Source organism: Falco punctatus (assembly GCF_963210335.1).
Source record: "Falco punctatus genome assembly, chromosome: 7".
Lineage (NCBI taxonomy): Eukaryota > Metazoa > Chordata > Aves > Falconiformes > Falconidae > Falco > Falco punctatus.
This window is the reverse complement of record NC_137587.1, coordinates 21,020,785-21,046,306: the sequence shown is the minus strand read 5'-3', so window position 1 is coordinate 21,046,306 and position 25,522 is coordinate 21,020,785. Positions and strand designations below refer to the sequence as shown.

General features: G+C 45.4%; 1 protein-coding gene across 1 annotated transcript in view; it reads right to left on the bottom strand.

Annotated features, from left to right (window-relative positions):
- Positions 1-25,522, bottom strand: part of GALNT16 (polypeptide N-acetylgalactosaminyltransferase 16) — a 77,248-nt gene that overhangs the window by 12,235 nt on the left and 39,491 nt on the right. Inside the window, exons 3-13 of the mRNA XM_080396512.1 lie at positions 24,411-24,509; positions 17,240-17,307; positions 14,676-14,741; positions 13,497-13,618; positions 11,358-11,445; positions 10,365-10,449; positions 9,229-9,332; positions 4,876-5,002; positions 3,828-3,920; positions 1,556-1,639; positions 385-526 (exon numbers count right to left, since the gene is read on the bottom strand). Coding sequence (XP_080252638.1) covers positions 385-526; positions 1,556-1,639; positions 3,828-3,920; positions 4,876-5,002; positions 9,229-9,332; positions 10,365-10,449; positions 11,358-11,445; positions 13,497-13,618; positions 14,676-14,741; positions 17,240-17,307; positions 24,411-24,509 — 1,078 coding nt within the window. The remainder of the gene's footprint in view (positions 1-384; positions 527-1,555; positions 1,640-3,827; positions 3,921-4,875; positions 5,003-9,228; positions 9,333-10,364; positions 10,450-11,357; positions 11,446-13,496; positions 13,619-14,675; positions 14,742-17,239; positions 17,308-24,410; positions 24,510-25,522) is intronic.

Below are 25,522 nucleotides of genomic sequence, written 5' to 3'. Positions count from 1 at the left end.
ACCCCAGGACCAGTTCTCGTGCGTTGGTCAATGAAGCAGAGTACACCCAAGCAATGATCTGAGCGGGAACAGCTACGTGACTCAAACCCTGGCTGCACACCTACTGCACGGACTAGTCACACCCCTGAGCATTCAAGCACTACTGTTGCTTTTGAATGATGAAAATCTTCCTACTCTACGCCTGACTGCTAGGTCTGTTGAGCCAACAGAACTCAGAGATGGGCATAGCTTCTTTTTCTGCTTACCATTAAAATCATTGCCATGGCCAAATTCTTTGTTCATTCACCTCTGTACAAACCCACCAAGGCCAGAGATGCCTCTTCATTCTCAAGTAATAAAAAGGGCAGAAGCAGGAGCAAAGCACCAAACTGAAGCTTGCCTTACCTGAGTGACAGGTGGATTGTTCGCTGTCCCTTTACAGTTTCCCATGCCAGCCAACGTATTCCCTGTGGTATCCTGTGCCCGAGACTCCAGGCATTTTCCTCCTTGTTTAATTATTCCTGGAATCAACTCCTTTTCAGGAATCCTTAAAGTAAAATGACAGTTGCATGGTGCTTCATAGACAGAAATGTCCAAAGCACTTTCACACGTACAAGGGCATAACTGGCCCCTCACCGTAACACGGTTCCCTTTATTTGACAGAAAATGAACAATATCATGCTATCCACTGGAAACGTCTGGAGGAGGCAGAAGTCAAGGGAGAACTTGGTCAGAGGGCTGGTACCCTTTTGTTTCAGGAGGTATAACAGGATTTTTCGGTATACCCCAAGCAGTTTAGTGTGATGTCTCTTCTGGAAAAGATCATTGCCAGTAAAAAGCCATATTCACACTGATATATGCTGTTTCTGCCTCCCCCTTTTCCAGAGTCTGCCCCGCCGTGCTAGCACATATTCACTGTCTCATTGGTAGCAACAGAAGAAAGATCTGTCAAGGCCAGACTACAGCTGGATGTTTTAGCCTTGACCCACGTTAGTTACAGACTTTGTTTGACTGAGATGTAAAGACGTGTTGCCAGGGTGTGTTAGCTAGCAAGTGCTAACAACACAGCTCTACCCAGGCTACCTCCCAGCAGAGGAATGATACGACGCTACTGCACCCCGAGCCAGGGCAGGGGAAGCCACAGGCACAGCTGGTTCTCATGTCTATCAGGGCTTTCTCTGAAACGCCCACACCTCTGCACTGGGGCTGTCCAGCTCTACTTGGCCCAAGTACCTCCAGGCAGAGCACCCAACAGGCAGAGACCAAGCCATAACTGGGAGGGATGTAATGCTCTGGCACTTGTCTACACCCCGCACCTCTGAAAACACCACTGTTGCACATCTCTGAGGCACAACTGTGTAGGGCAGAGCACAGGGCTCCTAGAGGCAGGAGCAACAACCTTTTGCAGAGGTGTGATGATACAAGCCAGGAAATCACAGGAGATTTCTCACCAAAAAGAACAGAGGAAAGCCTTTTCCAGGCATAAGTCTCTTTTGCCCGCTGCCGCCACGGCTCGGCTTCTCATTGTGACCCACCTCCCAGATACTTCATTTCTACAAGCAGAGAACTGACTCACTTGAGCTCGGGGTAGACGTTCTCCAGATACCACTGGAAGGATTTACAGTTCAGTTTGCGTCGCTGCTCCACTCGGTCTGCAACACTGGAAACACAGGCAGGTTGTTGAGGATAAGGCAGTGAATAGAAGGGAGGGGAACAGTGAAGATTGGCCAGGAGGTTTGAGGGAGACTATATGACTTTTTCCCATTACTCATTCTCCCACGTAGCTGTTGCTGGTTTCAGAGCACTAACAGTGACCTGAGGTGAAAAGGAGGAGAGAGGCAAGTGGCAGGAAATAGAGAAGGAAGACAAACACCTCCAGCGAGCAAACCTTGCACTTCCTTTGGCTCAGAACGACGGCAGGGCCCAGGTCCTACAGTGTTAGATAATACATTGCAGTAAAACTACTGCAGGACCAGGAAAGCGTTTCTGCCTCTGGGTGCCCCTGTAGAGGCATACCATGAAATCTGCACAACAACCAGCTCCTGAAAAGGCCTAGAAAGTGTTTGTGCTCGGGTATATACAAACAGTTAATCTGTGTGTAATAGAGCGCATCTCTAGCTCATGGCAGCAGCTCTAGGTTCAGGTGGGGTTTCAGACCTAAAGGACATAATTATTTGCTCTTAAGCAGTTTTGGGAAATGGGAGGGGTATAGGAGAAAATTAACATCTGAGCAACTGCTGCAGCAGTCCTCCCACTGCTGATCTGCTTGGCTTTAGCTGGCTGAAGAAGAGAACTTACCTCAAGGAGTCCTGCTGAGCAGTGACACTAGGGACTCTCCTCTTCAAGCTATAACAGTACATGGGTCTGTTGGGAAGCACTTTCAACTGTACCCATGCTCCTTGCCACCCTCAGCCCACAGAGGCCATCATACTGCCCATACCCTCAGAAGAATGTACTTAGATCCTATATTCACATCAAAATTGTGGGGAAGGAGGGTCCATTTTAGGCCCAGTTGACAATGATGGTGCCAAAGGCATTTGCATTCTAAACTCTGGTTTTAATGCAGGTTCACAGGGCTGTTACTACAGGTCAGGAAATTACCTGAAATAAAACCCTACAGCTCTGCTCCAGCTCTTATTCAGCCAATGCTACCAGTAAAGCTGCTAGGAAGTCTGGGTGAACAAGAACTGCAGGTTTTGCCCCTAAAATACATGAGCAATTTATCCGTGTCCAATATGCAATGGTCTGGTTTCCTTTGCAAGCAGCAGGGTTACTTGCTATTTGGCCCCAGCTCAGCTGCTGCAGTCAGCTCAAGGACAGATAAACTAAGTAGGCAAAGCTATTTGTACTAAAATATGTAATGCATCATGATAATAAAGTACAATATACAACAAAAAAAAGCATGTGTGGGTCAGACCAAACCTGCTTGTCATCAAATAACCAGGAGACGCATCATTAACCAGTGCCCATAGCTATACATTTGAGATACAACTGCATTTGCCAAGTACTTACGCTGATACAGCAATAGTTGCTTGTTCACAGGCAGATAAAACCCACAGATACATATCATTCCTGGGATTTTTTACGTTTATTTGGGAGTCATAGGGGTTTGTTAGCACAGAAAGCAAGCTCTTCCCTCATCCCAGGTTCTGGTGTCCATCACTGATTCCTGGGTCACAAAGACTGTTTAAGCCCGTAACAGTGAATCCCACGTGGACTGGAGACAGCTTTAGCAAAGGTGCTGTAAGGAGCACAATTCTGCACAGAAGTGGGCTCAGCAGGTGCTGGAGACAAGTCACAATCAGACTGTGTTTCTAAATGAGATGTCTCACTATTGGCCATGCTCTCTCCTGCCCTACAAACCAGGCAAACCACCCATTCCTCATCAGGAAGGAGGGGAGTGCACCAAGTGCAGCCTGCCCCATCTGCCAGGTAGCTATGCTTGCCCCAGGATTCTGTATCCACACAGGAACTTTGGATCAAGCTCTGCTATGCATAGTTCACATTTTCAGAGCAGCTGCATGTGGTGTTAGAAAATATTCTTATCTACCCACTTAAAATGGTAGATTTTAATTCTGTAATGGATTAATAAATCTGTAATTGACTCATTACAGATCCCTTCAGCCTTCTGCTCACAAATGATTTATGCAGGGTTACTCGGGGAAATATAAAGTGAATTAGAATCAAACTTTGTTAGCCAGACACTCAAGCTGCAACATCCCTGGCAAGCCAGCTATATTCAGAGCATCTCTGTTTCCCACACTTAGCACCAGAGAAGATCCCAAACCTATTTATTGCTAGCAAGGGGCTCACCAGAGCCCTCCTACCAAGGTTTGGGGGCAGCTTACCTTCCAAATGACTTCCCAATGGCAGATGGCCGGGCCTCATAGTAGTACTGCTTGTATTCATCCATCCACACCTCTGCTGTGCGCTTGGTGTTCCTGCATGGGCATTGAGGAGATGCTTTGCTGAGTGCTGCTGGAGAACCTGCCTTCCCAGCAAGCAGGCACTGGCTGGGCAGACCCAAGGCCTGTCTGCCAGGGGGGAGTGGGGGGCAGTCTCAAACATGAAACACAATGTTCAACACGGATGGATATAGATTGAAAGTCTACAAAGCCTTGCAAGGATAGTTCAGTTCAGAAGTTAAAATTTTAACAGCTATAGTTTACCATGATTTTTTCACATTTACTCCCTCTGCAGAGACACCTGGACTGACTGTCACCATCATCCTACTTTACAGTATCCCCTTCACCAGATTAGCATAACACCATGGAATAATTCAGCTTGGCAAACACCTCCAGGTATCACCTGATCCAACCTCCTGCCCAAAGCAGACTAGCTTCAGGTTAGGTCATGTCATTCAGGGTCTTGTCTGGTTGAGTTCTGAAATCTCCAGGGATGGAGAGTTCACCACCCTCTGGGGCCCTGCGCCAGTGCTTAACCACTCTCACTGTGAAGCACTTTGTCTCATCTGGTTTTTTTCTTCCCATCTGTCCAGCAGTGGAAGTTGTCCTTAGGGCTTGTCTCAGAGCACATACAGCTCAGTAGGATCTCTGGACTCAGAAGCAGCTCAGAGACAACAGAGATGACTGAGGACTGCTGATACACAGGCACATGTCATAGAGCACTATCCACAAATGGCCAGGGTCGCTCTGGGGTACTGCTCCCTGCCTCCATTGCAGACTGGGAAAGAAGAAGATGCACCAATAGAAACAACAGAGAAGGGAACAAGTTCTGTTCACAGAAAAAAGCAATTCATCCTTCCCTTGAGAACAAATGCTCAGCCACAAGCTGTTCTCTGTCATCAGGCAGAAAGACAACAAAGAATTCAGGCTTATTTAGACATGCCCAACATCAAGGTGACCTGGCTGCCACCAGGCACTACCAAACACCTACTTGATGTAAGTCAATGCATTGCCCTCAGGGAAGTCATAGGGATGACGCTTCCTGAACACGTGTCCCACTCGACTGCAGGGAACAATCTCCAAGCTGCCACCGCACATCCACACTCGGAAAGAGAGTTCTGGAAGAGACCCCAAGAGTCACACAGCTGCAGGCAGATTAGAAGCATTTCCAAGAAGGGCAACTTCAGCAGTGTGCCTGAAAACTCTGCTCCTCTGCTCTACATGTATCGCCTGCAATAACAAAACCAGGAGGAGTGATGCCATGGTGAGAGCAGAAAAACTGTCCTCCCTTCGTTAAAATGGAGGCAAACCTTGTGGCTTGGAGGCTTCCTAGCCTCCTCCAGTCCCACTCCTCTCTTTGGTCACCTGAGCATCTCAGTGAGACACCTTTCCCTTTGACCAGATCTTTGTGGTTGCTGTCAGGCCTTCAGGATGGCATTTGGCAACGCTGAGATCACCCCCACTCCCACCTTGTTTTGGACTGCTGTAACATTACATCCCCGCACAAGGATGGGGGAAAAAAAAAAAAAAAAAGAGAAGAATTTACTGTGTAAAGCAAATCATGAGGAAGAAAAGTAATTTAGGAGACAACGAGAAAGAAGAAGACAAGATGAGGACGTAGGGAGTAACTCAATGTCTAGAGCACAGTCCTCTACCTCATATCTCCATGTTATCTACCCTACAATATCTTGTTATTCTTGTTCTGCTTAGCTCTGTTAATAAAAAAAAAAAAAAAAGTGGATGACTGGGTTAGTTTGTCACTACTTGCCTCTGCTGCAGGAGCTACTGAAAGCAGATATCAGTCTAATAGTGTGACTATAAAAATACGGAGAGAATCCTGCTACTTGAAGAAATCCCACTGGTCCTGAAGCTTAACTCAACATTTTGTTAAAGGATTAGAAGAACAGAAGCTTTGATGTACAGGCACTTATTTGTATTACGGAAGAGATGTGACCTTGCTCAAGCTTACAGGTCCGTCCTCGCAAATTTAATCACTTCCACACTGGAGGAGGGGTTTTCCACTTGTGTGTCACGTGGTAGTGAGAAGAGAAGGAAGAAGAAAAATGAAAATTAGCTGAGTAGTTTGGTAGTCCTTACCAAAAAGGCTTCAGATTGTGTAGACTAATTACTTCAAAAACTTTACTCAGTTGAGATCTCCCTCCAGTAATGCTTAAATCATGGGACTCTGATGTTTAGAAATTAAAAAAAAATTAGGTATTCAGATCTAATAGCTGTTTCAAAGCATGTACACACACTAACATCTTCCCAACCTTCATCTTTCTCCATAGCTTTCCTCTCTAGCTCCTGGGAAAGGTTGTTGTATTTAATCTAGCTTCTAAGTAAACCCCCATTTTATTAGACTGTATTTTGGGGCATTTCTTACTAGCTCTTGTCTGTCCCTGACTCTTCCCTAGAGGTTTTTATTTCAATCTCTTTTCAACAGGGAGTTCCAGCTTCAAAGAGAGGAAGGACTTTTAAAACAACAAAAAAAGGCCAAGACTTAAGTTTCTGTCTGGTGGTGTGTCCTGCTGGTATTTGCTCTCCTGGAATGAGGTTCTGACTCACTCCAGCCCTTAACAAAAACCAAAACTCTCAATCTAGCATGTGTAACTTCAAATGATGCCCATTCCCCAGGAAAGGATTCCTCATGCCATATTGGTATCTTAGGCACACAGACAGACTGCATGTCCAGGTTTGTAAGTGACAGAATTCCTTAAAGAAGGGGCAAAAAAATGCAGGCTTTGGGCACAGAAGAGAAAATGGAAATCAAACAGCTTATTAAGGACTTTCATCCACCCTATGATGAAAAGCAGAGCAGAACTTTTTGCTGTATATTTTCCAGGACATGACCTAGTCCATATGTGTTTTAAATTACTTAATCACTGTGGCTTTTCCCTGTCACAGTGGAAAAAAAGGGGTTTACCAGCTCACATCCAGCTGGAAGGATATTTAGGCAGCTGGTAATTGCTGCCTGATCATTTCTATGTACCTGCTGTGTGTGTAGAGCTTGCCTGGCTCTGTGCCCTTCCCATACATTCTTTTATCCTATTTCCTCACAGGAAAAAAGTTTCAAAGAAGTAGTTTATTAAAAATTGCCTTCATGGGCAGGGAATGTCCCATCTCACCCACCCAAATTAGTCAGAACCACTCTCCCACCTCATCTGCAAATGGTGACCTTATCCAAACAGTTCCTTTCCACTCAGAATTGCAATTTGTAGTAAAAATAGTGTTTCAGAACATTATAAACATTTTTCCTTAATAACAAAATCTACATTAAAATTAAGTATGGAAAAGTTTTTGGATTTTAAGAGGTTAAATTAACCATTCTGGATATTTCAAGGAAAATTAATATTTTTAGTTGTCAAATACAGGTTGGTTTCTACCCCTCTGCCATGCAACAGCAACAGGATCAATGTAGAAGCCACTGGTTGATTTACTGCCTCACATTATGCTGAAGAGCTGAAAAAAAATTAGCTCTAAAAAAGAGAAGTAGTACATTCTGGTTTTAAAATACCTTCCCATTACCATCCTCGTAGCGGTGGTGTGGCAATGTGGCTCAGGGACAGGCTGCATTAAACAGAGCATTGTGCATTTAGCTTTGCTCTCTCAAGTGAAGAGTGGAGGTGCAGGACAAGGGACAAGTGATGCGAGACAACAAATTTACAGGGAAACCACGCAAGACAGGAACTGGCAAGCCCCGTGTACCTGGCCACTGACAGGCTTTACAAGAGCAACATGAAGGAGAATGAAACAGTTCTGTGGAGGCTGCGATCAGCTGTGTGTGCAAGAATGGCTGTGGGTGCACAGGTGACTTACTGCCACATACAGCAGAGAGCTCTGCTTAGCATCAAGCTACCAACATATGCACCAAATGACAACACTGGGCTTCAAGGTGGGCAGAAGCAAACAACCAAAAGCCTGAAGAAATATTCTTTCTCTGTATTTGGGGTTTACAGCTTTTACACCGTTGCAGCTCAGAGGCTGGCAGGATGGCCAAGTGGCTGGTTCTGCAGCTGGAGCAGGGCTGGTAACAGCAAAGAGCTGAGTGTGGCTGTGCAGAGGAGTCTGAGGGACACAGGACAGGGGATCTTCATGCCTGGGTAAAGGCTGGCTGTTACTTCTGCCTACAGTGCTTAGATGATGCTACTAGCACAGCCAGCCCCACTAAATACCTCTTTTTAATATCATGAATATCATTAACCTGAAGCAAGACCTCAGAACACGGAGAACACAAGCACTCATTATTAGATATTTTGTTTTTAAAAAGTGGTACCTTGATATTCTGTTATCAGCCAAAAACATTATCTCCTGGTTTCAGAGAGCATTTCTGAAAGAGGCAGCTGTCCCTGCTGTATTCAGAGAAACAAAAGTTTCCTCTTCCTGACTGTTTCTTTCTTTCTAATTGGTCCTCCAGGTGCTAGAAAACACCATATAAATTCTTCTTTAATGGGTTTTATGTACAAATTTTGACATTTATGGAAGCTGTAGAAACAGAATAATTTTTTTTACAGTGCTAGCCAAGAAAAGTCTATTTAGGTTGACTGCAAAACAGAGTAAGGCATTTATCTCTTTGGCTCCACCTGCATCATTTCTAAACAAATGTGCCAAATATGTGAGGTGTCCATGAACCTCTTCTCAATACTCTCCTTACTTTCGCCACTAACATCTGGTGACATTGAAGCATCCCTTCACACAGGGCAAAGAGAGATGCCTGGAATATCTGTGCCACCATTAAGTACAAGTACCATGTCCTGTAAGATAACAGCACTTGAGTGGACAGACTACCCTTGGCCTCTGAATTCCTCAGATGTTTGTGATGTCCTAGTCTGCTTCTAAATGTTTGCATTCTGAAACTCTTTGTACCCAAATTCCACTTACAAAGAGGGTTGTTTTATTAAGAAAAATATCCTTCTGACCTATCAAGCTGGGAAAGTAATTCAGACTTATCTGGGAAAGAGGAACAGGCATAAGAAGAGAACATAGGAGTGACTGTCGACTTCAGAGCTGGGGCAACACAGATTGTCATGTGAAGGACCGGAGGAATATTCTCCAAAAACAAACAGGAATTTAACTATCAGGAGGTTCCTCTTTCTTACTTGTACTGCTGGAGCACCTGTATAATAGTGCTTATGCCTGTAAGAGAGCGATAGCCCTGATCGCAAAAAGCCTCCATTTACTTTGGACAAAGCTGACAGTGATAAAATTCTGACCGACATGGGGATTACCTGACCATGTCCTTAGCCTTATATCAACATGCAGATCAGATCTCTCAAAAGACAGGTGATGAAGACTGGGGAGTGGTTCTGCATTAGTGTGTCACTCCCCTCAAACATCCTAAACTTACCAAAATTTTCTCCTCCCCAGATGTCCATTTGAATATCATATTTTCCCAGGTGGTTAAACCAGGACTTGTTGATCACAAAGATGCCTCCTGCTATGACAGGGGTTCTGGAAAAGAAAACACAAGCCCATACACAATATTCACACATGTATGTAACACCACCATCTTCATTTCAGAGGGGGAACAATTTGTCCAGGCCTGACAAATTATACCTCATTTAAAAGAGAAAAATAGTTGAGCTGGGATGTGAACCTGCAGCAGCCTTCTGAGATCCCCCTCACTAGATCATCATCCTGCCTTTTGTTAGATGGTCCTGCAAGCACTACATGAGTAATGCTATCTTTTTAATTGATACAAATATGCACAGTGTGAAGGAATGACAGGGGCACTGTCTGATGACTGTTTACCAGCTAGACACAGTGTGAGAGACACTGCTGCATGTACTGCTCTGCTGTTAGCAAGCTGGTTGCTTCTGGAGTACAAAACAGACTCACAAAGGAGGAATTTAGTGATACTTTTATGCTACAAACAGGGAGCTGTCTGGCTATATAGACAAGCACTGTAACTTTTTATACCAGGATTTGTCACATTCTACATCATCAGAGTCATGCAGACCGCAGCAAGGCTGGCACTTCAGGCAACAAAGTTTGGTTTTGGACACACATATTTAAGGAGGGGAGGTTAATTCTGTGTCCAAATTACTAGGCAAGATTCAGTTCCCAGGTCTGCTTTACATTTGCTGGGTGACTGTTTAGCTGCTTCATTCCTTAATTCTTCACCTGGAAGATAGAGGTGATTAAAAAATCCCAAAGGGATTTCTGAGGCATTCAGAGTGTTGAGTGAGGAAGATCACAAAAACAAACATATAGGAGAAGAGGTGGCTTGTAGAGATGGCATGCCTGCAAGCCTATGATAGTATGTAATTGGTATTCATAAAATATTCAGAGAGTAATATTCTCAGAATTAGGGTAGGTAGACCTCAATGCATTCAGAAAATAACATGAAGAGTTTATCATCATTAAGTGAATACTATGGCTTTTTGTCCTCAGCATGGCAGTCCTTGTGCACTCCTTGCCATACAGGTTAAGGTTTAGTAAAGGCATTTGGAGGGCTATACACAGTTCATCAGATACAGCTACCTTATAGACTGAGTTGGATCTGTTCTGGACATCTTCTGCTCTATAGGAATCTGCTCCCACTTAAAGTGAAGGCTCCAGTCAAACCCTGAGAAGAAAAAATACACATCAGATGTCTTTCCACTAGCTTCAGCGATAGTCTCCACCTTCACATCATAAGCTATCCCTACTTTCCTTCCCTGACCACCCTTATAGACTACCCAAAATGGCAAGAATCTATCTTAATGTAGAAGTCACCAGCTTCTGTCTTGGCTTCCTCATCCCTTAGCATTACAGATCTCTGCTTAATTTCACTCCACATCTCCAGGGAAGTGTTGTCAATATGAGACGTAATTGCATTTTGGCCAGTCTGTCTTACACTTCCCTGTCTGCCAAAGTTATGAGGCTTTAATCAAAGGACTTTGTGGGATGTGATGCATTCTGGGAACAAAGGCCTGCAATCATTGTCACCATCACCTCTTTCAAGGCTACCATTTACTTATAGTTGGCCTGTAGTGGACAGCTGAGCACAGCACAGTCACTAACAAAATGCCATTGCTAAGGGTAGCCTCAGAACAAGTAGTCTTTGGCGGGCAAGCAGTGCAGTAGTGAACCCCAGCCACAGAAGAGGGAGAAGAGCACCAGGCACTGTGGGTCACCACAGGAGCAGCTGCAGGGGGTTCATCTGCAAGGAGAGAGGTGAAAATGCTTTTCAGATGCCATGCCTGTCAGATTCCAGTGTACATGTAGTGCAGGGAGGGCATGGTGATATTTTTAATCTGTTAACTGAAATTTCAAAATGTTGTGAGAGCAATGCAAGCTCAAGAGAAAAACACTACTTGGGTTTTGTTTTAAATTTACAAAAGATCTGACTTCTCAAGTTGCAGGAAAAAGAGGACAGAAAACCCATCAGGAAAGATCATCACTCTGTTTTCTTGGGAAGCTGAAGAGAACATCAATTATTTTTCACACACCATCCCTCAGACCTAACTTACACAAGCCATTCATTATACCCACCTCCCCTCAGATCTGCTGATGCTGCCAGGTAGGCAAAATTATCCAGGCTGATAACATCAATGATTGGACTCACCACGCGTGTATAATCCTGAGAGAAAGAAAGAAAGCGGGGAGTGGGGGAGGGAAGGGGTGGGAGTCAGGCTTTTCTGCTTTTTTTGAAAGTTGCCAAAGCTGCCAGAGATCAGAAAATAGAAAGTTGCACATGTAAATCACCATTTGGCTTCTCCAGTAAAGTTCTGGTAGCTGAGCAAGGGAACCCTGGCCACTGCATCCAAACACGGAGATGGTGGGTACTAGCCAACTGCACACCATGAATGTGGGGAACAGAGCTTAGGAGCCCAACACCCAGGGGTGCTGCTAAGAAACAGGCCTTTATTTCCTGCCCAAGTCACAGGGCATGAATCACTGTCCCAAAGGTTTTGTGCTTCCTTTTGCTGTCTACTGACAGCATACCTTCTGCTCAGCCATCCTTGAATTAACTAATTATCATCAGCCAGAAATTATGAATCCCCTAATAAAGCATATTCCTAACAAGTGCTATGAATCAAGACCCCACACTTAAAAATCATAGTGTAAACTGAAAAAATATTATAATACTAAGATATTTGGAGTACTTCATTGCCATTAAGAGGTATAGATATTTACAGTTTTCCTTTGCAATCCTTTTAGTAAGTAGAAGTTGAGATTATAACAATTTTTCAACATCACAAGACAGGGCATTAAAGACAGTCTTGTGATAACTGAAATATATGATGAAACACAGCCAGCAATGCCAGAAGCAACATCTTGTTATCAGACAGCTTCAGTCTCAATGGCCTTCCAATCAAGCCTTCATTTTATGCTTTGCAACAGTTCCTGCTGCTGTAGCACACTTGGCCAGGACAGTACATCCCAGGCGAGAGCTCACATTCATGTTTATTGCCCTTCGTGCTGCGATGGCTGCACAGTGAGAGTATGTCTGCCCAGCCTGAGCACCCCCAGCACCCACCTACAGCCTGGTGCTCCAGCCACTGCTCCAGCCAGTCAATGCTAGGACTGGGTAGGGCAAGACTGAAATCTGAACTACGATGCACATCAGAAACATAGGAAGTAGGTCAGAAATAGGCTGACTTGAAATCTTCTCACTAAATAATACAGGAGTCAGCACCCAAGCTTTTGCAGCTTAGATCCTTCCCTGAAGAAACTACTGAGGTCCTTTCTGCCTAAGGACCTGCTGCTGCTGCTGCTGCAGCTTGACTTAAGAGCATTAGTAAAGTGAACACCTATGGGCTTCCAAGATGGAGGATTTATTGAGCAGGAATAAAAAGCAGAGCTTTTAAATCATCAGTTCTGAAGTTTCACCTTCTTCTGCTCCTTCATATTAAGCCAACCAGACATGAATACAAGGCAGCATTAAAGCCTCCACCCCTCTCCAGGGGCCCATTACTCCATGGGATCAATCCCAGCCACTTGCAAGCACGGCTGTGACTTCTCCCATCACCTCTCCACACTCTGCTCTTACAGCAGAGCTGTAGGTCTCCCCCTCCAGCCCTACAGTGCAGTCAGGGTGACAGCTACTAATATTCCTGTCTCATTTTCACTCTTCCAGCCTCACGTCGATCCTTTGCCAAGTGAACCAGCAAAGGGACATCTGTGCACTCACAAGCAGCACCTCTGTGCTAGGAAGACACCTGCATGCAGGTGGTGTGTGTTGGCAGCTCAGCAGGAGCATCAACGAAAGAAAATTTTGGCAGTGACAAGGCAGAGGGCAGGGTCCAGAAGCAAGAAGGGAGATGGCAACCATGGAAAAGTTGCACAGTGCGTGCTGCCAAAGTGGCTATCCTATGTACAGGTTGATGGGACTAGGGAGCACAGCACTTGCAGGAGACATGAGGTACAAGTCGGTGGTTCAAGCATTCACCAGTGCATCCCACCACTCAGCACCCCCTGCCCTGCCACAGTGGCAGGAGAACGTAGAAGCCCATCAGGGATCTCTTGCCCATCTAGCTCAGGTCGTACATTTCTCTGTAACAGCTTGCCTGCGGAGTACCTGAGCAGACTTCTTCCTCACCAGTACTGCTGATGGCATGTGAAAGCAGAGGATCCACCAGCACAAGACAGGCCAGCTCCATCCATCCCAGAAGGGGACATGGTGCTCACCTCTTTTACTCTCTGAAGCATTGGCTGCAGCCACTCACTGTTGACTTCACAGTGACTGTCCAAGAAGGTGAGGATGTCAGCAGTAGCCACTTCAGCTCCTCGCACCCGAGAGCGAATCAGCCCTACAACGACGAAAGGACAGCAGAGGAGCAGAAAGGTTAGGAAGGAAAACAGCTGAGCCTCCTTCAGAAAAAATACTTTGTGTGGCCATTATGGGGAAAAAGCAGGTGGTTCTCCTGTATCACACCTCCACCGGGAGCAGAAAGCAGCTTTAGCAGGGCATCTCCTGGGGGACATTGTCAGCTGAGCCCTCCCAGCACACAAAGAATGACCTCGCCTGTTACTTCTGTCCATGCCACTGAGCTTTCATCTGGTTCATGCTGTGATGACATCCCCCTTCCCTTCCAGCCCTCCCTACAGATAATTTGCTGCTATCTGCTCAGTGTCTCTCCCATTAGAGCACCCTGCTGCCTCTCTCAGGACCAAGTTCTACTCCCCTTGTTGCCTTTCTTACTGCTTATCTGCTTTATTCCCATTTTTCCTTTATTCTGCCCTGCAGTCAAAGATATCAACCTGGCTTTCAGATGTCTCCTTACTTCCCTACAGACCATACCACCAGCTGGGATGCTCTTCATGGACTAAGTGATTCCCGTCTCCCCTTCCAGATCCTTGCTTCAGGCCTGCTGTGCACTGACAGCACAGAAATAAGCCAGTACATGAAATTCAAACTAAAGAAGAGCTGGGAAAGTCAGTGTTACCATTTATGCACATAGGAGATTGTATGAGAAAAAACTTTACTTAATGGTATCTCTTTATGATAGATATGGTTGTTTTTCCTTTTCCCACATTTCCTAGATGGCTTGTTATCTTGCACTCTGAGATTAAAAGGATATGACTTACATCTGCATCTATGTTCATAAAGACTTTAAAATGTGGTCCTTGTTCTAGCCAGGGTTTCTGGACACAACTTCTCATTATTTAAAGTATGAAATGAGAGTCCTGAAGCCTGGGAGTTGATAAGCCAGGTTCTCCTTTCACAGAGCCTCCAAACTAGGATACCAAACCCTTATACTGAAAAAACCAAACTCTAAGAAACAACTTGTAAGCAGTTGGCAGGCAAACAGGGCCAGCTGGAAAAACTTGCAAAATCTTTGCACCTACAAAGTTTTCCACACTCACCTTCTCTCCGGGTGTTTCGTAGACATTTGACCTTTGGGATCTTGGTAAGGAGTTGGCAGTCATCAGCTTAGGGAAGGCAAAAAAAACCATTTGGCACACATGCATGAATTATTTGGCTTCAACAAAGAGCTCCAATTAACTTTCTCCTGCTTTTCCATGGGAGGAGAAATTCTGCTTTCACTTAACATCGCATCAATCAGCCCGATGGCCTTAATCCTGTTGCCTAAAGAGTACATAGAAGAACATTGCTTGCTTGCTGTCCTCCTTGGACAGCTGAGCCTGTGTTTCTTGATACTCTGAGGAGCCAGGCCTTTGCCCTCCCATGCTCAGCATTTCACAAGAACAATGGAGCATGCGCTGGCAACATGGCACCAAGCACTGATGAAACACAGGGACCACAGGGAGCCAGGGCTGCGAATCACCGAAGTGCCAAGCAAAAGAGAGTCCTGTCATATAAAGTGATCTTGTCTGCTCTGTTTGCTATCAGCAGCTTCCCTGGGCATTTCCCACCATTTGTTCTCAGGGCAGTTTCTGCTTGATTTTATTTAATAAAGGCCACAGGGATGTCACTCGTTTCCTTGGAGACACCATTACATTAGCACATGGATGCCTAACCCAGGGCTTTGCTGGCAGCTTGCCAGAAGCTCATGGCATCCCCTATTTACACTGCCCAGGGAAGACGACAGACAGAAGCAGCTATCAGCTCCAGCCCAGCTGTACCAATTGAGCTATTGGTACACTATATAGTGTAATAATAGATATATTATAGAGCTATATCTCTATTATCCACTCTCTATTCCTGCCCTAGCAGACTTCATAGGAATAACAATTTCTAACTTGCTCTTTTTCCTTGCTCCACAAAGTTCACTCCAGTTACCATGTTTATTCCATGTTCCTTTTCATGTCTCACCCCCCACCCTTTTTCCCCGCTGTCATACTCCCACAGACTGAGCACTCTGGAGAGAACACAAAGGCCATTAGCCAAAGTGCATCTCTTGGCATGTTCCTGCACAAGCATTTCCATTCTCAAGGACGTATGCAGTCTGAAATACTGCTCTTGTGTGGGCACTTTGGCAGCTGCTGCATCATCCAAGTGAAGTGGCAGGTGCTTGTATTACAGAGTATCGAGATTTTGCTGGACATCTACCACATAGGAAGGAAACACTCATCTTGGCCAAGTCACAGTTTCAGGTATCAGAATCCTTATTAAGTCATTCACTCTCCAAGAGTGGAGCACATCACTCTAACTACTTGCCAGAGCTGACAGACTCTCTGTGTCTTTGGGAGAAACCAAGACAGATATTAAAGCAAAGCATCAGACCTCAAACTTGTGCTAAAGTGTCTCTATGCAGGTGCCTCAGAGGAGTAGCTGTATCCACAAATATCCAGCTCTCAGAAAAAAAAAAATGAGAGCTGTCATAGGATGGAGCTTTTTAATAATCTTTCTATTTACCTAGGAACCTAAACAAGAGTTTCTGGTTGAGCCCTGTGCAGGACAGGTACCAAAAATCCATCCCTTTTGATGTGGAACACTTTGGCCATCAAGAATTGAATTTTTACCTGCTGAATGGTGGAACACTTAGGATTGTTTTTTTGAAGTGCTCAGAAACACCCAACTCCAACAGCTGGGCACAGCTCAGTCTTTATCCAAATCACACTCCAAGGCCCTCAGAAACATAAATCCCTAATCTCAGCATCCACCTTTAAATTTATTTTATTTATTTTCTTTTGGCCAAAACTACATAAGTATTTAACTGCAAAATCAAGAGAGCAATGCTTCCATACCTCAGCAGGCCAAAGTGGGCGTTCTCAGCTATCTGTAAAGTGTCCTGAAGGAGTAATTATTAATCACGATATGTGGCACACAACTAGATTGCCCCTGAATCTAGTGCACATCATGCGAGAAGCAAGAAGTCTGCTGTCCCCACCACTTCACCATTACTACACAACAGCCAGGAGCAAAAACAACTGTACAGATGGAAAGAGTCCGTAGCCTCCAGTCTGCAGGTCTGGTGGGACTCATGCAGAAGATACTCCATCGTTGTGCCAAACTGCAGGAGAAAGTATGGTGCTGCCAAAGCAATAACCCCTTCCATGCCCTCCCACAGGGACACCTGGGATCCCAGACACATGGAGACAGGCAGGCAGCCTCGCCCCAGCCTGCCTGCAGGACCCCAGGCAGCAACCTTCCGTAGGCTCCATTGCACCCTCTTGCTCTCTCTCGGTTTGTAATTACCCTGTTCATGCACACTATTGCTACATACATAGCTGTGCTAAACAGCTCACAGAACAGTGCCTAATGAAACTAGACACAGATCTCCGGCAACCTGGGCAAAATTGCCAAGCTGACAGAAAGGCAAAACCCAATGGAAAGAAAAAAAAGGAAGAAGCTCTGGCCTCTGCCGGATGCAGACATAAACTAAAGACAGAAGAACTTCTTCCCTTTTCTCTTGCATACAGACAAGAGGGAATCTCTGTGAAGGACGGGGACTGAACAGAGCAAACAAAAAGAGGGGAAAAAAGAAGAGAAGAAATAAGTGCAAGGGAAATAGGTTCATACTTACGATCTGAGCTGAAGTCATCTACCAAAATGATCTCCTGGATGAGGCTGGGAGGGGTGCGGTTCAGAACACTGCAGGGAGCCAGGGAGGAAAAAGACAGTGTTTGTGAGCTGCCATTAATAACAACAACGGTAGGACTGATACAAATCTGCTACGCTATGCATTACAGCAGGAATACCAAAGCCTTGTAACATGGAAGAGGTAACCTTGCTTTTGTACCAGGGTTCATTGGCAGGAGGCAAACTGCAAGCAGGAATATCCCAGAGAGCTATGGCATGTCAGCTGGACCCACAGCCAGTAAGCTGACCGAGGGACCTGCTGGGGGCAGCTAGCAGAGGATGCTGCAGCATGCTCTCTGACTAAACAGGGAGGCAAAGAGGAGAGCGCTACCTGCCCTGAGGCAGCCAGGACGCCATTCCCATCTGCCAGGCTCTGAGTAGAGCTCATTACTGCTGGGGAGCAAAGAGCTGCCACTTCAAGAGCTCTGTCTCAATGCCACAGACGAGGCCTGCCGGAGCTTTCTCACCAATTCCCTTCTTCAGAAGGAAGGCAATTTTCTTTGGCAACATTCTGGATTTGGAATCTTTTTTCCTCTTTTGCTTGTGTGGTGGTTTAACCCCAGCTGGCAACTAAGCTCCACACAGCCACACGCTCACTCCCCCCGGCTGGAACAGAGGAAAGAACTGGAAGAGTGTAAGTGAGAAAACTTGTAGACTGAGATAAAGACAATCTAAGAAGTAAAGCAAAAGCCACATGGGCAACCAAAGCAAAACAAGGAATTAATTCATTACTTCCCATTGGCAGACAGGTGTTCAGACACCTCCAGAAAAGCAGGGCTCCATCACAGGCAGCCATTACTTGAAATCCCCTTTCTTCTTCTTCCCCCACCCTTATATGCTGGGCATGACACCATATGGTATGGAATATCCCTCTGGTCAGCTGGGGCCAGCTGTCCCGGCTGTGCCCCCTCCCAGGTCCTTGTGCACCCCCAGCCCACTCACCGGTGGCGTGAGAAGCAGAAAACGCCTTAGCTCTCCGTAAGCACTGCTCAACACTAACTGAAACATCTCTGTTATCAACGCTGTATTCAGCAGAAACCCAAAATATAGCCCATACTAGCTACTATGAAGAAAATTAACTGTATTACAGCCAAAACCAGCACAATTTGTTACCTGTTCTTCTTTCAAACCAGCCCCACACTTGCTGAGTGCACCTCACTTTCCTCAGGCTGCTTGCACTATACCCTGCAATACTCTCAGGACTGCAGCACATTTGCATCTGCAGGACACAGGGGCTTTCACGCACAAGGACAAGGGATAAAAGCTGCTGCCCTCCTCAGAGGTTGATGCACTCTGGTACCTTGGAGTCAGAGCTGTTTGATTCTGACCTCTTTGTCCTTCTCATTTGTTTAAAACACCTGAACTAATTTTCCACAACCTTCTTCAAGTCCACCCCCTGACCTTACTACAATCACACAGCATGTTCCCACTTCGAGCCTCCTCCAATGCCTCTACACACAGGCAGGTCCTTGTTGCCTTCAACAGGACTGCTCAGTAACACTTAGGCACCCCAATGAAGAGGACAGTTATGCAAACTTTAATACCAAAATCAGAGGGAAACACTGTATTCCTAGTTATAGCAACCCATCTCATTTCAGTGACACCTGCTCCTCTGATTTTGAGCAATTCTGGAGAAAGATTGTTGGCTTTTTTTGTTGTTGTTGTTGGTTTTGTTTTGTTTTATACAGGAAACAGACAAGAGTAATCCCATACTCCCAGGAATGGGACTGTAAAGAAATAAATTACCACCCTGCCAAGTAGCAACACTGATGGCTTTGCATACAGAGCCAAAGTTTCCTCAGTTTGGGAGAGTCTGCTGCTGTCTCGTACAGCAAAATCCTGACTGCTCTGCTGCTCAGTATCACATCCCACTCTATTTCAGATTTGTGCTGCTTCAGATGTCTCAGAGTATTTGTATTTTGAGCTTATGTGTCCCTAGATGACTGAGCTTGCATTTTTCAAAGATGAATCTCATTTCCTTCTCTTGGCTCATGCCTCTCTGGATCCTCTAGCATGGTGGGGTGGGACGTGGGGGATGTTCCTCTTTGCATTTATAAGGGCAGCTTCTCCCAGCATAGCCATCATCTGCATATCTTACAGACAAGGTTTCCCTGCACTGAAATTATTGTCTGTGCGAACTCAATGCAAAACATAACCAATCGAGACAGGCTGCATCCTGCAGTATAATGGCTGTAAAATGGTATTCTACACCTTCTCCCCTTAGCCTGACTGTTAGCAATACTCCCATTTTCTCCACAACTTTCAGGTCTTCCAACTCAACATAACTGAGAAAAAAGAAAAGTAAACGCTTTTTTGTCTCTTTCTCCCCTGTCCACCAATTCCTCAGCAGAGAGAAAACACTCCACAAGGAGTTCACAGCTCATTGTTCAATGCCCAGTTCTTCTCTCAGATCTGCAATAATTTGCTGTGGATCCTTAGGAAAGGTACTTAGTCTTCTGCACTTTGTCTTGCCTGCCTTTTTAACAAGGAACACAGTAATTCTAGTATTTCCCTTCAGTGAGGTGTAAAGAGTGGCATGACAATCAATTAATTTTAGGCACAAAATGTATTACTACAATTTCAAAACCCAAATGACAATTGCCTTTTACAGCAGAAACACAGACTATTCTCCCCTTATCTCATGGATTCCCTACCTCCTTGATTTTTTTCTCACAGCTTCCTTCTTTCGGTATCAGTGTCCTTACGCTCTTGCATGACACCACATCAGCATTGTCAATTAGTTTCTCTCCTCTACTGATACATCCATCCCTCACCAGCTTACAGATAATCTCGTTTACTCCAGATGTTGAGGAGCATCTTTTTTCCTTTGCTCTAAAATAATCACCTCTTTTGCCATTATTTAAATTGTCCTTGTAATGAGTTGATATACCAAATGCTCTAGCATTACAACAGCATCCTTTTAATCAGAATTTATACAGGCTTTCTGCATACACACCAAACCACTGACAGCTGTTCAGATCCATAGACTTAAAGACTGACTATTCAGCTTTACATATGCACCAAAACCAATCAGTCCCTGCAATACTGACTGAAATCAGAAATAAAGAGAAAGAAAGGGACCAGACAACAAAGAGGTTGATTTTCCCTTTTGCAAGAATGGTCACCACAGCAGAATTGATGGTATCACTTAATGACTAATCAGGCAGAGGCATCAACCACACAAAACACTTCTGAGTGACAGTTATATCTGAAAGAGAACAGGATGCCAAGGAAGTAACTGGTTTGAGAGTGTCAGCTAAGCCCTGCTGAGGAAGAGATACCACGCAGCCGAGTAGCTCTTGACTAACACACACCTCTTGCAGGACTGAGGATGCCAGCAACAAGACACTTGAACTGGCATGTTCAAAGGTTCTGGTGAATAGTTCATTTCCTACTTTTTTCCCCCCTACTTCCCTTCTTAGTCTCTTGCTGGATATTTTTAAGCAGTTGCTTTCCCCTACACTGAAAATAAATGAACAAAATTTTTCTGAAGGACTCTCTGCACAGGACCAGTAGGATCTGGGGCAGCATGACCTATTGGTGAGCTGGTCTGGTCCTTCTGGCAGCCTGCAGGCTGGGCAACAGGTCCAGCTGCCTGTTACCTTTACCTAGGGCAGAGTAGGAAAATGGCTGGAGCCCACAGCAGAAGGCAGGCATGCAGCCCATGCTGCCTCTGAGAACCAGGAGGGACAAGAGACAGGACGCTAGAGGGAAGAAATTATTCATACACACCGTCACTCCTCTGTTTCTGCCTCTCCCTCATATACAAACATTTCTCCCACCCTCACATGGCAACAACAACACACCATTCTCATTGCTTCCACCAAGCAGCAGAGATCCCAGGGCAGCAGTGAGAGGCTGGCAACTGCTGAGTTGCCAGAGGTGCTTGTGCGAGTGCCTGTGTCCACACATGCAGCTGGGCGTAGCAAGAAGGGTATACAGGTCAGGATCTGGCCCCTACAGCTGCCATGTTTAGATCACCCTGAAATAAGCTGTAACGCAGGAGGTCATTTCTCAAGACCTTTTGGTACCAGCATCGCTGCTTAGCTGAGTTACCTTGCAGAGCTGTCAGAATAACACAGTAAGGCATTATCTAGCTCAGGGGAGTGAATTTAGGCTCCCTCTAGTTCTAAGTTAAGATCAGTTCAAACCCAGTACCTTTTTCATATACTTTTCCTAGAATCTCCCAAAGTTTTACAACTGATTTTTGAGTGCCCAAACTCAGGCACTCAAAAGCCAGGCTTGCAAAGATCTCAGGTATGAAAATTGCAACTGGTAGTACATATTCTATTCACCTCTGAAAAGGTTTTCAGCCACAGAAAATTTTGCTCTTAGTACTGCTCATTTCCATCAGTTGTCCACTTCCACCCCCACACTTCTCTTATTGCATCCCCATAGTGAAAAGATGATAACATAACTTGGGAAAAAGCCCATAATAATAGTGGAATCATATTTAACTTTCACCAGGAACATTTCAAATGGTTAATTCTAATTAGCTAAATAATCATGTCTACCTGGCTTAAGAAAGTTCTTATGAATATAGAAATAATGACAGGCTGCAAGGCTGACTGGTCAGCAGGTAGTGCAATTTTATGCCTCCTGTTGCTCAGTATCACTGTGGTCCTCTGCAGATGCATCGCCAGGTCATAAACCAAACAGAAAAGAACAGTCCTGTCCCTTTAACACTTGACTTACCCCAAGGTGCCGTGAAGTAATTACATAGTATTTAGTGCACTGACTATACGAACAGAGCAACAATTATAGTCACAGCAGTAACTCAGCCTGGTACGTTCAGATGCATTTTGCTGAAAGACAGGACTTGCAGGTTGCAGAAGAGGTCTTGAAAAGCACTGTGAAATCTTCATCTCCCTCTATAACACCAGTGCCAACCTGCAAGTGGCCCTTAGCTCTATGCCTTTTCTAACAGTGCAGCCATGACCTGAGCCTTCACCTCTGTGTATGGTTGTCAGACCTCCTGTGCCTCAAAGACAAGGCTACTGGCCAATGCTTGATTGTGTGACACTGTAAATACTGTAGAGACCAAGAAGAATTCAGCCTTCAGGATACCTTGTCAGAAAGGGATAAATCATGGACACATTCTGACATTTGATGTAAGCAAGGAATAAATCAATCACGTGCACTGGCTGTAAATCATCTGGCAATGAAGACTCCAGCTGTAGTCAGAGGTCTGGGAAGAAACAATTCATCCCACTATTCATAGCAAAGTGCAGCCAGTTCCTCACAACAGCACTCCTCCCATGGCAGCAGGATTGCAGGGACCAACCTGAACAGATAGGTCATCCATTTTTCATGGTCTTTGTGGGGGCTCTGGGCTCCAGGACACCACATCTAGGATACTGGTAATAGCACATCTTGAGTGCCGTGTACAGTTCTGGGCTTCCCAAGACATGCTGAAGCAGGTCGAGTGAATAACCATTAAGATAAGGGATTGGAGCACCAGATGTGTAAAGTGAGGTTGAAAGAGCTGGGGTTGTCTAGCCTTGAGAAGAGAATGCTCAGGGAGGTTGCAGAGTCTCCGTCCTTAGAGGCACTAAAAACTGACCAGGAATAGCCCTGAGAAACATAGTCTAGCTGACCTTGCTTTGAGCAAACCTGGCCTGTTAGTGCATTGGCAAATTCATCTGCTCATCAGTACACACCACCTCCACAGGATCTGGGTATCAGTTTCTCTCTCTATGCATTAACTGCTGCTCTGAATATCATCTTCTCTTCAAGTATTGTGGCACCCGGCTATTTGATTAGCTGCCTTGAGATCTTCTTAAGTATCCTACCACCATGGTTTCTGAGCATCTAACCATTTGTCTGACCTATGATGTAATCGGCAGAGATCTCCTCCTGTTACCCTAGCAGCCCCATGGTTCCAAACAAATCTGCTCATTTTCTGAACAGTGGCTCTGCAGAACTCATTTTATGGTTCAAATGAAAAGGAAATTATACAGGTAAAAAAGCAAAATGTGTTAATGCAATATACTCAGGTCTCTGGAAACAGAGTAGCAGCAAACCTGGCAGACAGAAACCCAGCCTCCTAGCCATGAGGCCAACTTGAAAAAGCCTGTTATTTATTCACAAAGCACATTTCTCTAAGCCCACAGGATCTATCAGGGGAAGAAGTGGAAATGATGAATAATACATTCTTGTTAGTGATATTATCAGCTCAACCTTCTACCCCAACGATTCACTCTTCCTTCAGCCTCCACAAGCTGTTCCTGGACCTGCTTTGCAGGCTTCAGAGACCCTTTGAGAAAAGACTTGATAAGTCAGAGAGGGAAAAGGGCATTTTTTGTGTAAAAGTTAAAAGGAAAAGAGCCTTCCTGGGTTCTGCGGGGGTGATGGAAGGCAGAGTGAAGGAGCGGCTGGAACATTGCTTTGTGGTACAGATAACTCCATACTTCTACCTACCTGGGGGTGCTGACAGGCCCTATGCCACCTATTTACTTGGTTAGATTTGTCCACTGCTAATGCACAGATATGAGGAGACACTGCTACAAGACAGCAAGTTTCCTGCAGGTTCAGCAGGGTCTGTGTGCAAAGACCTGGGGAGGATCTGGTGAGCCATCATGTTCAGCAACTGTTTACCAGCAAGTGACTCTGAGCATTCTGTAAGTCTCTGTAAGACTGAGTTCATCACCTTCTGCTTGAAAGGCTTGTGAGCCATGTCCTCTGCCCTCACTGAGCCAGCCCCAGCTCCTGTAACATGCACAAGCAGGGAGCTGGCTGCTTATTCCCATTTATGGAACACAGACCCTTCTCAAGCCCCATCCCTCAGTTGCATCTAGCAATACACAGTGTCCCCTTTGACCTCCCCTCACTCTTCTATACTAAGCTCATACAGACTGTTCCCACCTGCAGATGCAGGCCCACTTTCCCGCTACTGATGATATCTCCCACAGGGGCAACCGCAGACATGCTCTGTCTTTGAAGACACTGCCAATCCAAGCCCCTGACTTGTCCTAATGGGTCACCTTGAGGGCAGATTACAAGTACTTAGGGAACCGCAGCCACCCTGCTTGTCTAACTGCTGGGAAATGCCTAACCCTCCACTAGTGCCCTTCCAGGCATGACCATTTGGGCCCAGCACCCCTTGCTGAACTCACCTCTTCACCGTGCGGAGCAGGGTAGAGCGCGCCTCATTGTGGAAGGTGATGATGAGGCTGGTAGCTGGCAAGTCTGTGTCATAGCGTACAGAAGCGCACCTGCAACGTGGGAGAGCAGAACTGTAAGCCAAACATCACTCAGCAGCAGCCACTGCAACAATGTACTTAGAATTTCTAAAGGAGGAGAGAGTAACATGCTAAAATCAGAGACAGCACAGTAGAGCTGCAGCAAGGAAAGCCTCAGCAGCCCCTGCCCCAAGGCTGGCACGGCTTAAAAAGAACTGTGCATGTTGAAAGACAAAGTTTTGAGGCCATGATACCTAAACTCATGCTGCTGCATGCTGAGGAGGGCATGTGGGTTTTATGGGGAACAAAGTTTCAGCATCATGGACTCTACTCCCCAGATTTGCCTGTGATTCACATAAAATCTTGTTTATTCATGCACAGGACATGCACATGCTAAGGGTGCATGGAGCTGGTACACCCAGGCATCACTGTATAAAGCATTTCAAATTCTTTGGGCATTGGGCTTTACTGACAGGAAAACACTAACTAGTGCTGTGATCTGCATCAGAGAGTTGCTGAGGTTCAACACTAACACCTCAGCTGGCAATGAAAAGCGATTCCTCCCATCTTCTCATCTGACTTTGTAATGTTAGGTACATACATGCATTCTCATACTCAGAACCAAGGATCAGCTTGCACAAGGGCTGCTCATACCCTGTGGAGAACAAGGATTCTTGGAGGAGAACAACTCACAGATGTGAATCCTGGATCCAATTCTAGCAGATACTAAGAATGGCAGGTTGGGGCTGACTTGCTCCTAACTTCCAGCCAGTGTCAAACAGCTGTCAGTCTGCACTAATTCCCTGCCCAATGAACAGTCCACACCTGAAACGGTGGCCTAGTGTGTTTAACAACTCAAGGCCATACACAGACTGAATCCATTCTGGGAAGAAATACAATTCAGTTCTTACAGCCGCTACATGTACTTCCACATTTACTTACTAATTTTTTGTGCCTATTACTAAATTGTTACTGGTTTTATCATCACATCCAATCCTACTAATTTATGACTTCTCCATTGCAATATTTTATTAAGAGGACAGCAG